Raw genomic sequence first — 18,808 nt, forward strand, 5'->3', positions numbered from 1 at the left:
TCTACTCAGGAGTAGAGTAGGTGCTACTCTGACCTCCTCATCAAAAGTATAGAGGAAAAAAAAATGTTCAATCTTTTGAATCCAAAGGATGTTTAGGATATATGTAAATCATTTATCATTCCCTGTGTTAGCCCTAAAAACCAATAGCATCAAACAAAAGGACTTCTTCAGTAGACACACACACACTTCCATGTAGTGCCTTTTTAAGTAGGTGATATTACACATTTGTTTCTTCATTTTGCTTGTGTTTTATCTATTTTCTTATAATGAACTCCTACTTTTTGTAGTAAGAAAAATTTTTAATTACCTCCAAGAATAATCTTACATAAACACCTAGGGAAACACAAAGTTATTTTGCTCAAAATCAATATAAGAAACATCCTGAAAGGGGAAAAAAATATCACTGGTCACATGTGACAAAGTAACGAATTTTATACCTTAACCTTAGAAGGTCAGCTTTAATACTGTGTAATATCCAAATCCAATTTACATTCCTCGGTCAGAGTAATATATCACCAATGCTGAATATAATTATAGCTTATTTTAGCTTTCATTTTCACCTACTCTTAGCAAGGTGACTAAATACTTACAATGAACCGGCAGGGGGGGGGGGGGGGGGGGGGGGTGGGTAGTAGAGGAGCACAAAGCAATTAACATGCCCTACAGGACAAAACAAACATACACCTCCATCCCAACTGATGGGCATCCACAAAAATTACACTAAATTATACAGGAAATGCAGTAACTAAATAATGTTCTGATTTAAAAATCTACCAAAATTCAAAATGCAATCATTAATACATATATTTTCTAGGAACTGGCTTTTAAAGAAATTATATATTTAAAACCAGTCACTTATTCTCACTTCTAATATTAGATGAGACAGTAGAGTAACAAACTAAGTAGTCTATTCTCTTAGTTACTTTCTAGCAGTAACATATTGAAAGGTATAAACTATCTAGAAAAAGTAGTCCAAATAGCACAAAAAGAAAACCAGATGAACTGCAGTGATGTAACACAAATCACCAATAAGAAACATGAGCTCTTGATCTTTAAGTGAAAAGACAGTAAAAGAACTATAGAGTTGAAATAACATATACTGGCATGTGCTCTAATTAAAACTTTAGTCCACTATTAAAAGAAACATTGCAGAAAAAAAAAATCTTTTGGAATGTATTAAATAGGAGTAAAGGAGTTTCTTGGTATCAAATCAAAATATCATTACTTCAGGAAAGCATTAATGAATTTTTCATCTTAAACAGACTAATTTGACAACCAATATGCGAGGGGGGAAAGAACCCATTATAGTGCAGGTCTTCCACCATCTGTTTTCACCCGAAGTACTTGCTACTATTGCCCAATACTAGTCCCATAAACTTCATTATTAAGTCTATCATCTGCTCCTCATTCTGTCAAGTTCATTACTACCTTCACTCATAATGCTCCCCTCCAAAGAGCTGCCTCTTCAGTTACAAACGAAACTATTTCACCTTTCAAGAGCCAATGCAAGTTTGTCTTCTTTGAACTCTAGTTCATCTAAGTTTCTCCATTTGCTTACTGGGTCTTACCCACTTGGCCCCAGATCTCTCTCCAGTTACTGTCCGTTTCTTTTTTACAGCATAATGTCTCAATTGCCTCTGAAGAATGGTTAGTACAAGAAGTACTTCTTCACCATCCATTCTTTACCATCCATTTATTCCATCTCACTTCATCTGGCTTCTGCCACCCAGACTCCACAAAACTGCTTTCCTCGAAGGTCACCAAGAACGCTCCTCTTGCTCATTCTGGCAGTAACATCTTGCCCCAGGTCTCAGGAGCATTCATGTGGTTTGCCACTTGACCCTACTGAAACTCTCTTCCTCTCTTAGGCTCAGGAAACCAGCCTTTCTGGGTTCTCCTCCTCCCAAATGACCACTGCTCAGTCTGTTTTTCTGGTTTCTCTAGCCTTTCTAGACCATGGATAACTGCTGGAGTTCCCCAGGGCTTCTTCTGAGTGTTTTTCTGTATCTTCCTTCCTTCCTTCCTTCCTTCCTTCCTTCCTTCCTTCCTTCCTTCCTTCCTTCCTTTTCTTTTTCTCTCTCTCTCCGCCCCCTGCACCCCCCCACCGGAACTCTCAACTATTCTCAGTGCTTTATGTACAGTCTAAATATCAACAGTAGGTAGGCATCTCCACATGTCTCCACTGAGCTCCAGACTCCATTATCCAGCTGCTTGCTTGTTCATATCTCCAACTGTGAAACTCAAACATATCAAACTTAACGTGGTTAAAACAAACATTTTTGTTTTCCACAAAATGTATGAAACAAGTAACAAAACCATCTTCCTCTATCACTGTTAATGGCACTACTTTCATCAGGTCACAAAATCTAGATGTCATTATTGATTCCTCCACTTCAGTCACACACCACAGCCGATCTGTCAACAGGTCCTACAGTTTGTACCTCCAGTTTATCTGCAAAACCCACCCTCTCATCGCCCCACCACTACTACAATCCTCATCCAAGCCATACTCATCACTCCTGTGACTAGGCCATAGCCTCCTTTCTGATCTCCCTGTCGACTCTATCCTCCCTTCAATACACTGTCCCCAAAGCAGTTCCTTTTAAAAGGTAAACTTAGAAATATGTGATTTCCATGGGGTGCCTGGTGGCTCTGACAGCTCAGAACCCGGAGCCTGCTACGGATTCTGTATCTCCCTCTCTTCCTGTCTCTCTCTGTCTCTGTCTCTCTCTCTCTCAAAAATAATTGAACATAAGAAGTACATCATTTGCTATGTAAATCTCGTTAACAGCCTCATACTTATTTAAAAAAATCTTATGTCTCCCCCCAAGTCACCCTTAAGGCCTCTCATGACCTGGCCACTGTCCACCTCCCTGATGGCTCCATGGCCTCTGAGATTCGACCTCCCTCCCTCCAATCTCCTGCCACTCTCCACTTTCCTCACCTCAGGGTCTCTGCTGCCCGAGAGGTGCTTCCTGGCCCTGAAGCAAAGCCTAAGCTTCTCTTAACTAATTCCTTGTCTTCTTAGTCTCTTACTCTTTACTACCTCAAAGACTTCCTCTGACGAGCTTGTATCTAAAAGTGCTCTATGCACTATTCTCAGTGCCTGATTTTTTCTTAACTGAACTGGTATCTTCTGTTATATATTTTCTAGGTCTCACCCCTAGATGCCTTATTCCTGTGATACCTAGCACAGCACCTGAGAATTCTGGTTGCATGAGTAGATTAACTAATACATCCTCTGCCGTACTCTAGTGCCATTTTATCCATGCTACACACTTAAAGAGCTGGTGGTATCACTTACTCTATGTGTTCAACGTTTCTCTCCAAATGTGATCTCAGCAAGCTGAAGCCAGGAAGAAGCCTTTATACCTCTACGAGTTTTCCAACAGAGAGGTGCGTGAAGAAACTCAAACCACCAGACCCCCTACCCTAAAAACTGACTGGTGGCAGCTCATGCATTTCATATTATTTCATGTTTTAACTTCCCTATTCTCTTTTCATTATTCAACTCCATTTAACATGCACCCTGATCTTCCGAGTCCATGTGACAGTTCCTCAACAACAATTAATTAATTAATAATATTCTGGGCTCCTCCTCAGAATGCCACACCACAGCAGAGATGCCTTATCTTCAGACTCAAGAATGCAAAGGCTCAAAACAAGTGCACAAAGAGTATCATCACAAGACTTGATCTCAAATTATTGTCCAAAAGAGCAGCCTCTAGTGACATGCGAATTTAAGCTTAAATTGCATTTCTTAGTCACATTAAGCATGCTTCAAGTGCTCAACAGTCATGTTTTGAATACTGAACAGAACAGACCAAGAACATTTGCTGTACAAAGTTCTACTGAACTTCTGCTCAAATGAGCCTACTTTCTCTCTAGCTCTGTAGAGGCAGTCCAAGTGACCTCAGTGGATCTAACCCGAATGTGTTTATCTTTTATGAATGTTAACATATGAAAGATGTTTAACGTATGAAAACTTAGAAGACTATGAGTTTCTTACATTTACTGATTGTCCCATAACAAAAGACCTAGAAATCCATGGCCAATATGGATGATAAAATTCAGTTTTATTTCACAAGTTTTTCTGAATCATAAAAATTAAAATTTCCTTCTATTGCCAATATATTTCACCTATGTATTTAGGCCTTATGTAGACAGCTGACCTTTGAACACTGTGGGTGTTAGGGGTGCCAATTCTCCCCGACACAGTGGAAAATCCAGTATAATAAACATTTGATGCCCCAAAAACTTAGTTCCTAATAGCCCACTGTTGGCCAGAAGTCTTACCAATAACATAACCAGCTAATTAACACATACGTTGTATATGTGTTATACAGTGTATTTATTCTTACTATAAAGTAAGCTTTACAAAATGGTGAGAAATTCTAAGAGAAAATATATTTGCAGGACTGTACTGTATTAATAAAAAAAAATAGCTGTGTATAAGTGGACACATTTCAAATGTGTGTTGTTCAAAGGTCAACTGTAGTTATGTACTTTTTTATGTATAGAGACAGAGAGGAATACCAAGACAAAAATCATATTTTAAGTTCTTTGCTTAACTCACCAAGCAATACTTTTAAAACGTTGGTAACGAGGCCAAAAAATTAGTCTCAGGAAGAAACCACACAGACCCTTCATATGTAGGCTACTAAATAATAGGGGGGTTTAGGGTCTGCAATGCAATAATTTTTCCACTGAAGACATTCATCTTCGCCAAAGAAACCAAAGTATTCAGTAAATAACATAATGCTGGTAACGGTTACAAATGTGAACATATAAGGCTTACATTCTCTGAGGACACAGACAAAGCAACTGAAAGGCAAAGTTTCTTGTATTTCACCTCTACGGTCAGGAGAAGCTGTACACGTTTAAGAACAGCACTTTTCCCAAATTGTTATAACACTATCTTTTGTTGTCTTTTAAACAGTAATCTAATCTTTTCCCATAATTAGTTTTCAGTCACAATTCTTTCTCTTATGCCTGAATATCAAACTACTCTATTTTAAAAAGGAAGATTTGAGACCCTGTGTTAATTATGACAGACTTTACATATGAATTTTTGAAAATTAATCTTCACTATTCAAACAGCAATTTATATTTTACTTTAAATAGACTAGGAGATATATATCATCAAGTAGATTGGGAGGATTTTACTTCTAGGGCCTTTCAGGTCAAGTATAAGTTGAGCTACACAGCTGTTATTCATCGTGTACAGAAAATACGTATTTCTCAGTTAAAAGCAATTACTATATTTCCAATGTACTGTACTTTTATTGTTAACCTTGCATCCAAAGTCAAAGCTTTTCAGATACAGATAGAGTTAACTTTGAAACCAAATAATTATGACATATTTTAAAACAGCTATAAGCCAAAACCAAACTGTAGTATGAATGACAATACACAAAGGACGAAGTCTCCCGCCAGTAGGGAACATGAAGTCTTCTCGGAGATTTCTCAGAGAAATTACTCCAGCTTTGGTAGGACTGGGAAAGCAGTGGAAAGTATTGGCATGCCCTTTAAAATACCAGGTTAGTACTCATTTATAAACATTAATATTTTCTTTCAGGGCATTTTACATTAATATTTCATTATTTTAAAACACTTTGGAAAGGACTTCAAAATGACCTAAAATTAGAGGGCATTTTCAACAAATATTTCTTTAATAAGCAATATTAAGAGTCATAAAAGTAACGGATACTGAATGTTAATTTAGACATAAATAATACAAGGTATATCCTAAGATATATGGTATCGTCTAAATACAGAAATAAAGAATATTAACATCTTACCTAGACTTGGTGACTTTTTATTGAAAACAACCTAGAAAAAATGCTTTGTAGAGGTAAAAGTACATCTCCCTGAGAAAAGTTCTGTAAAATGAACATGAATCCAATGGGTATTTTTAGCGTACCAAAGGGGATGTTCCTGTGACTTTCATGATGTGCCATACTGCCGATTCCCTCATCCTAGCTACAGGCAGTCACACTGAAGGCTGTCGTGGACCACACCTTTTGCACTGCCGGTCAGACACACCCCTCCTCTCCGTTTCTACCCCTTAACAGCTGGTGCAAAGCCCATGCCCTTTGCCTTATCCAAGACAGAACTCCCCGCTAAAGGCAGCCTCTCATGGATCGCTCGTTTCTTTTTGGGATTCTCTTGATACAAATGCTCACTCATCCTTGGAGGTTTTAAAAATCTTTTAATCTTTCAGACTTCAATTCCTTTATATATTCCCATAGTCCTGAACTTAACTTTGAGGATATAATCGTCATGCAGTATTTATGTCCAAGAAGCAAGCAGCTAACCAGAAGAACCAAGGTGTTTAAGCAGCAATGTCTAATAGAATTTTTTTTACGGCAACATAAATGGTTTCTATGTGCGGTTCAATTTGCTAGCCACTAGCCACAAGTGCCTCTTGAGCACCTGAAATGCTTACCCCCACCCCGGCTTCATTAGTTTAAATAACCACAAGGACCTAGTGGCTACCTTACTAAAACAGCACAGGAAGGAAAACAGAGCCATCTGTATCACGTGGCCTCCTGGCATCACTAGAGGAGGGGAAAAAAAAAAAAAAGGAAAGACAAGACAGAAGAAATAGAAGAATGTAGACCACCCAGGAAAATCTTTACCCTTGCTGCCCACTTGAAAAACTACCACTATTAATAACACCATACACCTATACATATTGTTAATTCCCAAACTTTTTTCTAAGGCTTATTTTTATAAAGAAATTTTGTATCTCATGTCTTATTTTAAAATTCTAAAACATGTCAGGCAATAAAAATAAACTGAAGCATATTAGTGAGAACATTTACTATCCTCCTCCTCTCGGTTCTACTAAAGAAGAGGCCTTCTCCTATGTTCCCCAGAAAAGAATATTAGGGATTACTTCCAGTCACTCCCTCCATCTCATTATTTGGAGATTTCCCCACCCCACCCCCCCACCCCCCATTCACCACCACCCAGAAGGACTGATTTATCAAATTAGAGAAAGTGGGGAAGGGATCCTGACCCTGGCCTACAGTTGTCTATTCTTTCTACTGAGGACAGTGTGGGAAGTTTGATTCACTGGGATGAAGTACACTTCACCTTCAAAAGTCCCACTTGTGCTCTGCAACTTGGCCTTTCCAGGAATCCAGAGGTTATTCCTAAGCTCACTTCTGTTATCTACTTTAACATGGTCAGAACTCAAGGGCAAAAAGGGGATGTATCCGTATCTCTTCAAAACCAGTCGTTTGCATGTTTCTGTGTGAAACAGGACAGCTGTTAGAGAAAATAAAGAGTAGAAGGTCTCTTTTTTAATGTAATCGAGGGATAAGTACTAAACAGAAAAAGAAGATCTTTGGGAGGCAAAGTAAAAGTGAGGTATTGAGAAAGTATTGAAGTCAATGTGGGAGCTGAGCTAGTGACCATTTATTTATCTGGACTAAACGGACAATCTTCAAATAGAGGTAAGTTTCAAGAAATCCAGAGCAGGACAGCCCTTTGTATTCTTAGAAAGTTTATGCCCAGATCCAAGTCCTGTAGCATATCATGAAAATACTTATTTTTATCTCCTAGTAGTAAGATAAATGAAACTAAAACCTGGAAGAAATGAGAATTTAACACTTACTGACCTATTCTCTGCCCCACTAAATAATGTACAGATGCTTGACCCCTTTCTTCTCCTTCCCCTTCTTCCCCTTCTGCTGTTCTGATCTAGTTTCAAAGGGGCTCATTTTGTAGGCTCAGTGCCGGCCCCCGTTAGCTTCATGAACAGAGTTCTTGTCCTCCCCCTCCAGCCCAGGGGTGGAGCAACTTCTCACTGCTGCCAATCAGGTCCTCACTGCTTCTTATGTGGTTTCTCAGTCTTTCCATCAGTTATTTAACCTATTTCTGGTATTAACTTCTTTAAAAAAAAAAAAAAAATTACAGCGTGCTCTCTGGTGTCTGTCTTCCCGCTAGGACTCTGACAACATATATACTACATACATACATACACATATATGCGCATATGTACGTACAGTTTCATTCTGATTCCTTCCCATCTCCTTCCTAGGAAAGGATCTTTGCTAAGACTGACAAAAGCAACAGCAACTCCTCTAGGATCATAATGTAGTATAATTAAACTTTAGGAAGAGGTCCATCTGGGTAAAAGTTTGACTTGTCGATGTTTCGGTTTGGGTGCTTTGAAAAGGCTGTACACCCCCTCCCACCACATGTCATTTAGATCCACTGACTAAAATTAGGGGTTCTGCAGACAGGAGAGAAGGATGAAGGCCTGGGGGACTGGGCGCTAAGTCGTCCTCGCTTAAGGCATACCCTATCTCTCATCATAATCACTGTCCCTTCCCCCAACCCAGGGACAGACACAGGGTGTTGGAAACGCAGACTTTTTACCCAAGTGGGTAAATTTACTCCTGCCATGAATTTCTAGGATGTTTTTTGAGGAGTATTATCATGTTCCACAAATCTCTAATGCCAAACCATGATTTTCAAAAAGATATAAACATCGCTTCACCCAGAAAAAGTCAACAGTGTCAAATATTTATTTACTACGTTAATGAGGGAACCAGCAAGATGGTGAGGCTGGTTCAAAAAGAACTAGAAAAATCAAAGGATTTTAAGGTGCCTTAAAGGATAGAAGAATGCTAATTGAAATGCAAGACCGATACCCTGCAGAGTAATAAAACCATAACTTCTAGAGTTCAACTTTTTAATATATAATTTTATTTATTTACTTTGAGATAGAGATAGCACAAGCAGGGAAGGGGCAGAGAGACAGGGAGGGAAAGAATTCCAAGCAGGTTCTGTACTGTCAGCACAGAGCCCAACACAGGGCTCAATCCCACAAACCATGAGATCATGACCTGAGCTCAAATCAAAAGTTGGATGCTTAACCAACTGAGCTACCCAGGCTCTCCTCTAGAGCTCATCTTTGGGGGGGAGGGTGGGGAGGGGGGGGCAGGGTAAGCAAAAGTAAGGTAAAGTAAAATAAGTATATGAACATATTAACATAGGCACTTAAAAAAATATGAAGAAAACCAAAAAACAGTTAACAGGAATTCACCACTGACCAACTGGTCTGACAAATAAATGATAGAAAGGAGGAAGCCCTCTACTTGTCTGTTTATATCCTTCTGAGAAATTGGGATTTGGGGCGCAAAACTTTAATACTTGTTTTTCTTGTATTAAAATAGCGATCTGCAACAATTCTACCAAAAACCGTCACTGAAATAAGATTTTAAAGTTGTATCTGTGGTAACAAGAAAGTAAAGTATCCTTAAAAGAAAAATTTAAAGAGAGAGAAAGAGGAATTCAGAGAGGTAAGCCAGCCTTGAGTCCCACTTGCTCTGCCCTATGGGACAGATGCAAAGGAAATCAACGTTTCCTTTGTGATTGTGGTACAGAGTCAAAGGGACAAGAGCCAAAGCCTAGAAGCCATTATCAAGGCTAGGACACACGGCGAAAATGAGAATCTCAAAGGGTCACACTTGCAATAAGAAGGTAAGTTAGAAATAAACCTATCCACCTGCCCAGTAAAGGACAAGGCAAATATGTTCTGGTAACATATAACCCAAGTTAGATACATGTAAGGTGCCCATGTGTTAAACATAACACCAAAAACAAAAGTCCAAAACATCTCAAGCCAGAAATTTTAGTTTAAGTTGGCCCTGGGTTATTAGTATCCATATGTGTCTAGTAGTTGAAAATCATTCAATTCATTCTAGCAAAATATATCTTCAAAATAAATCTCAAAGAAAAAGTTCAAAGGGACAGGAGGCCACTCTCATTACAGAGCACACAAAGAAACAAGACATGAGTAAAGATGGAAAGGACTAACCAGCCAACCAAATAACCAAGATCAGGCCTGAGAAATTTTCACTTACTAGATTACAGACCTAGAAAGTAGGGATACTTACTATGTTTAAAGAAATAAAACAGGATTAAAAATAAGCATGAAGCAACAAATTATGAAAAAGACAAGGAGTTTTAAGACAGAAACAGAGGCACCTGGGTGGCTCAGTAGGTTGAGTGTCCAACTCTTCATTTCAGCTCAGGTCATGATCTCAGGGTCTTGAGATCAAGCCCCACGTCAGGCTCTGTGCTGACAGAGCAGAGCTCCTCTCTCTCTGCCCCTCCCTCTGCTCACACTCTCTCTTTCAAAATAAATAAACTTAAACATAAATAAATAAAATGGAACGAAGGAGAAATAACAGGGATGCAATTATAATAATGGAAATTTAAAATGCAACATATAGCTCAATAGCATATTAGACACCAGTGAAGAAACAAGAAAACGAGAAGAAAACCATACTCAGCAAGCCTCCCCAAAACCCTAGAGGATAAATAGGAAAATTTCCACCTAGACACAGAACAGAGAGAAAAGGCAGATTACCCAGAAAAAAATGAGTTTTAGATCAAGAGCCAACACTTTGAAAACAGCAATGCAAGGCAGAAGAGGAAATACTATCTTCAGTGCACTAACTTATCTAAAAGCCCTTAGGAAAAGCATCCTTCAAAAGTAAAGGCAAATTAAGTCACTTTCTGACAAATTAAAGAGTTTTACCATTAAAAGACTTTGGCCAAGGGAGCCTAATAATATACTTGAAGCAAGAGTCAAATCATCGGAGACAAATGTGTAATACCCAAAAAGGAATGACTAAATGAATGTGCAAACATATATACATATACACATATCTGTAGTTTGACTCAATAGTAACAGCTAATTTGTGACATTAAAAAGAAAAAAAATACAATTAATATATCACACAACACTAGCGTACAAATTAGCAGAAGGTGATTGGTGTTCAAGTATTCTTAGGTCTATGTTCTTAGGTTCAAAATACAGGATATTGCTTATTTTTGTCCCTTTTAGGCACATGAATATTAAATTTCCTTTTTGAGTGTGTACATGCTAACTTTCTTTTCTAAGATCAGAAAGGGAAAATGTGTTCCAAATTAGTAAGTAAGGAAAAAAGTGAAATGAGAAATTAAAAATCTACCCAAAAGAATTTAAGGAAGAAGAGGAAGAAGGAGAGGAATAATACAGAAAAGGAACAAAGAGCAGAAGGGTGGGTGTATAAGGGAAGATGAACACAGTGCAAGCAGCATAAACTACTTTAAAATTCAAAATGAAATGTCAGGTACAGATTCCAATACGTTTTTACAGTGGCGATGGAAACATAAAACTACCAGAAAATGACAAAGACTATCAGATTTGTTCAAAAGAGCATTTGTATACTATTTGTAATAGATCTTCCTAAAACATAAGAAAAAATAAAAGTATGGAAAAGTATGGATTGTGATGGTGTGTGCGTAGTTGCACACATCAACGTACTTAAGTCTATCAAATACAATAGAGAGGGAAAGTCTCAGAAGAATGCACGGAAGAATTTGCTGTTTACAGGAAGTGACAAAGATAAAACCAAATAATAAGCAAATTAAGAAGACAAATATGGTGAAACTATAATGAAAAGAAAAAACAAAAATAACCCCTAAATTCAAAACAGCACTAACCACAGTACAGCGGGAGAACGGGGCATAGAATTAAGCAGGGATGCATGGAAGCTTCCAAGTTACAAGCCTTATTTCTATCTTAGCTTCACAGGTAGGCAAGTGGGTGCTTGGTTTTTCTCTTATCACAATGTCTTTACTACATGTTTAACGTTTTACGAAAATATAATTTTAGGGCCGCCTGGGTGGCTCAGTTGGTTAAGCATCCGACTTTGGCTCAGGTCATGATTTCACAGTTTGTGGGTTTGAGCCTCGCGTTGGGCTCTGTGCTGACAGCTCGGGACCTGAAACCTGCTTCAGGTTCTGTGTCTCCCTCTCTCTACCTCTCCCCAGCTTGTACTCTCTCTCTCACTCTCAAAAATAAACATTAACAAAAATCTTTAAGAGATAAATAAAAATACATAAAAATTTAAATAACTATTAGCAACTTCAAAATTATTGGTCTTGACTTTTTTCTCCAGATCATGTTAGTATCAATGAGTATGTTGATCTCATTACTTGCCACAAACTTGTCTCTCACACAGTGGTATAAGGCACAAAATATGTGTCAATTCTAAAACGAAGCCCTTCTATCAACTTTGTGTAAGCGCAGAAAAACTAGATTCTAAACATGGCACTGATCAAATGGAATAAAGATCCACAAAGGCTGCTCAGTTGCTTTACGGTAAACATTTTACTGCACGTTTTTCTTAAAGTGATTTTTTGGAAGTTACAGTTATTATCTTAATCAAACCTAGTTCCAAAACCCCTTAGAAATTTAATGAAAAGATAATGTTAGCAAAAAAAAAAAAAAAAAATTCTTGTAAACTTCAAAATGCACATGTTAACTATGAGTAAAGGAAAATAATGCCTAAGATTAACACGAGACCTGATAGATTGGATTTTCTGAGCCAGAAATCGTGCCCTTGACAGCTACATCAAATTGAGAAAATGAAGATACATTCTGTAATTCATTTGCTATCTGCATAGATGAGTATGGACGAAAATGCTTGTTATCAATCATAATAATGTTAGTGTCTATTTTTTTACGTTTCCACCTCAATGTGTTCAATAGCTGAAACATAATTGTTGCCTATGTCAAGATCCACTAAAAGTTATAATTGACAATTTGAAGAAGCTGGTCTTTTCCTAGTGTTCCAAAACTAAAGCACTGTGTCTTTTAGCTTAAAACTGTCACCGAGAATATTGAATAATCAATAAAACTTCAAAACAGAAGAACTTTGTGGTCTTCAAATCAACTCTTCATAAAAGGTGGCAAGTAACATGATATTTAATGCACTGGTTTTCACATAATTCACTGTCTGGAGGGTAGAAGGTTGACATGGCTCATAATTGGTAGGTAGCGTTTCAGAAGCAGATAAACGATTCTGCAAGTATTGCATATCTAGATGGGGGTGGGGTGGAGGGAAGGGAGGTTTTCTTCTTGATCCTTGACTTTTTATTTAAATAAAACTCAATCCCAAACCAACACTGGAGAACCATCATTAATCAGTTCCCATGTTTCTTTTTTCAAATTTATTCAAAGACATTGAAGAATTTTAACTCTGATTTACTCAATAATACTACAGGGCTAACAACGATCTCAAAAGATTCTTACAAGAATTTTAATTATTTTTCTCTTGAAATTGAGTCACACACTATACATCAAAAAATATGAAAAACACACTTTACCAGCAGACACAAAACTAATAGAAAAGTCCAAAGATTTGAACATAGGCATAAATTCAACTTTTACACATCCAAAGAAGCCATTCCACTAATTGGAGCACTGCACACAGAAATAATCTTGAGTATCTTCTCAATTTTCTCTCTACATCAAGTGCCACAATTTCAGAAAAACTTCTCCAATGGTAAGATTTCTATCATTTATAGGGAAACATCGATAGCTTGTGGATTCCTGGTAATATAACAGGTAATATAGCAGTTTAAGGCAAAATCACATATAAATGTATCTGCTGTAATATACATGAATTCATACATAAAAGTTTTCCTTTTGCTATCATAGTCACCTAATCAAATTATGAAGATAGCAGGAAGGGTCTGCTTCTAATCAAATTGAAAAACCACGGAAACAACCATTGCTCAGTGGTTGCCAGATAAACTAAGACATGGAGTGCATCTCTTCAGTCAACCCCAAAATATCCTTTTGCTACATTTAAACTCCATAAGTACAGGACCTGGATCTGCTTTGCTATTTACCCAAGCCCCATAAAACAGGGCTTTGTAAGTATTAGGTGCTCAGTAATTATTTTTTTAAATGAATATATTAAATAGGTACAGATTCAACTGGAAAGCAGAGTTCTTCATGTATGATTATACCTGCCAAATAAATTCTCAATTCAACTCAGTGTCTAACAATAGCCAAGGTAAAACTGAAGGAACCTCAAATTAAACTTCATTGTTTCAATCGACAAGTCTTCACTGAGTACTTTTTATGTACTGTGTGCTATGAGTGGTAAAGAGAAGTAAGTAAGACATAGCAAGTCCTGGTCTCCTTCCCCTCATTAAGCTTACAGCCTAGAAAACAGGCTGGATGTGGGGAAATATGGAAAAACAAAGATAAAGTTGAAATATACTTTGTTTCCTCTTCATACTCCTCAGTTAAACCTCACTCACTTCACGTCTCAACAGGTAAGGTCTTTTTGTTTTAAATAGGTGTACTGTGAAGGATTTTTTCATACTGTAGCCAAACTTCAGAAATGTCCAAAAAAGTAGTAACAGAGCAGAAATCAAAGAGATTCTATTACATATTATTAACCTCTGTAGTCATTCTAGCCCTGACAATTATTTATACACACACACACTTTTCAAAAAATTTTTTTAATGTTTATTTATTTTTGAGAGAGAGAGAGACAGACTGTGCAGGCGAAGAGAGAGAGGGAGACACAGAATCTGAAGCAGGCTCCAGACTCTGAGCTGTCAGCACACAGCCTGACATGGGGCTCGAACTCACGAAGCATGAGATCATGGCCTGGGCCAAGGTCAGACACACAACTGACTGAGCCGCCCAGGTGCCCCTCAAACACACATATTTTACACACATCTAATACACAGTATTTTCTTATGCAAAAACAAGCATTCATTTATTATACAAAAGAAGCCAAAACTGATCTACCTCAGACCCTTAGAGCTCTGAAATTTTATGACTACTCAGACATTTCATAACAACTTCTGCTTGAACTTTTTCAAGAATATTCTGAGCCTAAAAGTCTAAAACTTGATTTATAGAGACATCTCTATTAGAGTTGCTGGATCCAGGACACCTAGTTAAATTTGGATTCCAGATAAACAAAATCTCACAGTGTCCGTATATCTGAAATTCAGATTTCACTTGGCATCTTGTATTTTGACTCACTACATCTGGCAATACTAACCTATGTGCTCCTATAAAGACATAATTTCCAATAAAGGATGAGTTAAATAATAGTATTTCTTTGTGTGTCAAACAAAAATCAGCCACTATATATACAATACCAAAATTCACATGTAACTCAGCCATGTTACATTGATAGTTTTTGATCATGATGATTTTCTTTTAAAAAACACCATTTCTTCACATTTTTAAGGAAAAAAAGAGTAAATTTGTTCTTGTTTTTAAGTCCCCAGGCTATGAATCACTTGGTAATAAACACAAAAGTACTGATGACATTATATTACATTATGCATACAAACATTAGATACTCAGTTTTTACCTTGAGACACCATTGAGGTATACCACCCAGGAACAGACACTATAAAGAAAGTGTTAAATGAAAATAACAGATTAAAGACATCTGTTTAATTTACTAACATGCCCTGATGATGTTCAGATAGATGAATTACCTGACAGGATTACTAGTCAAAGATACGCGGAGGGACTCCAGGCATGTGACAATGTCATCTGCAGACCCCATTTTCAGTTCATGGATGAATTCCTGAGGTGAGATCTGTCGCCTACTCTTAAGACTTCCCTGTAATTTAAAGAAAAAAAAATTTATCTTCATTAAAGCACTATCAATTACATTAATCCTATCTTTCATATAGCAGCTGCATGCAACTACTCCGAGCAGTCTTACTTTGCAGGAATGATTCCTCTGCTCACAAATATAAATTACAATCTATGATATTCACCAAAGATGAAACACCAAAAGGTTTGCAAATTAAAAGGACTTTCTCAGGGTGCCTGGGTGGCTCAGTTGGTTAAGTATCTGACTTCGGCTCAGGTCATGATCTCACAGTTGTGAGTTTGAGTCCCGCGTCGGGCTCTGTGCTGACAGTTTGGAGCCTGGAGCCTGCTTCAGATTCTGTGTCTCCCTCTCTCTCTGCCCCCTCCCCGGCTTGCATTCTGTCTTGCTCTCAAAAATAAATAACCCCGGCTTGCATTCTGTCTTGCTCTCAAAAATAAACAAACACTAAAAAATGTATTTTAAAAGTAAAAGGACTTTCTCAAATGCAAAATATCATGGAAAACAATGAAGTGTGGAGACATACATATCATAGGAAATATCTGAAAATAGAGTAATCTATTTTAGGCACTTGCAACATAAAAATCAAAACTCAATACAAGAAAAGCCCTGTTAAAACTAATCTTCTAAGCACCACAAAAAAGCCTTGAAGCTACTGACTCAACTACCATTAAGTGCCTAGTTCTAAGCACAATATACAAAGAGATGATCAAAACCTAAGTCTGGAAGGAGAAATGCAAGCACAGTAGTAATACTTTCTGGTGAATCTAATTCCTGTAATACAGTACCTACCTAAGGACCCAGAGGAGGAATCCCTAACTTGGTGAGCAGATGAGGGAAGCCGGAGTAAAAGCACGAAGGGAAGTCAGTTAAGGGGACTGAGAATTAGGAACTTCTTCCAGACTGAAATAGGGCACATGTGTACAACCACAAAGAAAACCAGAAGCACTTATAGCCAAAGATATCAGCCAGATCAGGGAGGGACAGAGCACCGCTAATCAATCAGATTTTCCAGGGCAGTTTTGGAAGGATCACTCTGTCAGCAGTATAAAATGCAGATTAGAAGAGTTGGAGTTCATTCATTATTCAACATTTCGTGCCTACTAAGTGTCAGACACTGTTTGAAGTGCTATACAGAGAACAGTCAATAAGAGACAAACATCCCTACGTACATGGAGCTTTCTTCTCCATGGAGAAGAATAAAGCCAGGCAGTCAATAAATGAACTAAGCAGTTAAAGTAGTTGCTTTGTAGCTACGGAAAAGTGCTACAGAGAAACATAAAAGCAGAGAAGTAGAATAAGGAGCACAGGAGGTGGTTTGCAATTTCAAACAGTGTGGTCACAGAAAGACTCGCAGAAGAATCCGAAGGCCTCAAACTTGAGTATTAGAATAAAGGTGTGAAGGACAGAGAAGTAACCATACCTGTAACTGAAAAGTTGTAATGGAAGGGACTGTACCCTCAGAGGCCACCCAGAGAACTCTCATTTTACTTTCAGATGAGAAGCAACAGAAGCAGCAAGACCGGTTAGAAAGGCACAAACATAGTCCAGATGGAAAAAATGAAGCAGCATGAACAAAGTCCAGAACTGAATCTACTTAAATTACGGATTACACATCCAAGGGGAAGGAATTATACATGTTCAAGAGCAGATTAGTTGGGGTGTCAGGAAATCAGATCCACTTTTTTTTTTTATTTTTTATTATTAATTTGCCATAATATTGTCCAAGAAAACACTTCCAATAACACAAAACAAATTAGCACAGGAAAGACAGAGGATTTTCATCAATAGCAGAGTGGTTATTTACCAAAAAGAAAAAAAAAATTGAGCAAAATCTACAAAAATAAATTTGAAAGGAGAAATGAAATGATTTAGTGAAAATAAACACTTTTGAAATCAGTGACTGTTACGTATCATTAAAAAGAATACATTCAACTTGTACTGACAGCCATTTTCGGTATCCTTTTCTGCTTTAAATTACTTAAGTATTGCCTGTTCAACACAGAAAATTTGGAAATCAGAAAAGCAGTAGGAAAAAAAAAGTGCCTCAAAATGACTCTTAATTTGATATTTCTCTTTTAAGTGTTTTTTCTCATTTAGAATATGTAATATTCCCTATACATTCATAAACACATGTACTTTACTTTCAAAAATATTATGTCATACATATTGTTCAGTAGGCTACTTTTATCTTTAGTAATATTTCATGAATATATCCCACATCTTAAATGAAAATTTTTTTCCTGGCTACAGACTGTTAACATACCATTACTTACATAATTTAGACCCATATTACTGGGCGCGTAGGTTGCCCAATATACTTTCTTGGTATCTTAATTTGTCAAGTTTCCTGTGCATACTGTCAATATTTTTTTAATGCTTACTTACTTCTTTTGAAAGAGAAAGTAAGTGAGCACACGCATGCAAGCAGAGAGAGAGAGAGAGAGAGAGAGAGAGAGAGAGAGAGAATCCCAAGCAGGCTCCTCACTCTCAGCACAGAGGCCCATGCAGGGCTTGATCTCATGAACTATGAGATCATGATTTGAGCCAAAATCAAGTCAGATGCTTAACCAATAGAGCCACCAAGGTGACCCATCAGGTCATTATTTTTATCAAAATATGTATCAACAGAAGTTAAACTAGATCTTTTTGTAGTACTTCCTGAATTTATCACTGAAATAATTATGATATGGAGGGATCAAAATACACCAAAGCTGAGATCAACTGGTTCCTTTCAACAAAAAATGGGTAAGCACATATAGTCAATACTTTTAAAATGTAAGAATAAAAAGCAATAAATGCATTTGAATAAAAATAAAAGTGATTTAGGGGCCCCTGGGTGGCTCAGTCGGTTAAGCAGCCAACTTTGGCCCAGGTCATGATCTTGCAGTTTGTGAGTTCGAGCCCCGCGTCACGCTCTGTGCTGACAGCTTGGAGCCTGGAGCCTGCTTCAGATTCTGTGTTTCCCTCTCTCTCTCTCTGCACCTCCCCAGCTCATGCTTGCACTCTGTCTCTGTCAAAAATAAATAAATTTTTAAAAAATAAGTAAATAAAAAATAAAAGTGATTAAAAAAAAAAAAAAAGTAATCACCTGCCCCACCACTTAACCCTATCTTTCAGAGGCCATCACTTTTAATTCCCTTAACTGTTTCTTCTGACGGTTACTTAATATGTCCAAATAACATGTTTACTCCGATTTTCTTAAACTTCTAAGTTTTCAATATTACCTTTGACTTCCATTATGAAAGATAAGGAGCTAGTTATATTAAAACAATGGAATTTGTATTCTTCCATCTTCTGACTATAGTTATAAGTAAACTCAGTTGAACCAGAAGATGCCAATTCCGTGACATGGA

General features: G+C 37.4%; 1 protein-coding gene across 1 annotated transcript in view; it reads right to left on the minus strand.

The window, feature by feature from the left end:
- The window catches only part of DIAPH3 (diaphanous related formin 3), a 510,843-nt gene that overhangs the window by 382,178 nt on the left and 109,857 nt on the right, over positions 1-18,808 (minus strand). The window contains 1 exon segment of the mRNA XM_030311865.1: positions 15,331-15,458. Coding sequence (XP_030167725.1) covers positions 15,331-15,458 — 128 coding nt within the window.

The sequence above is a fragment of the Lynx canadensis genome, chromosome A1, assembly GCF_007474595.2.
Source record: "Lynx canadensis isolate LIC74 chromosome A1, mLynCan4.pri.v2, whole genome shotgun sequence".
NCBI lineage: Eukaryota > Metazoa > Chordata > Mammalia > Carnivora > Felidae > Lynx > Lynx canadensis.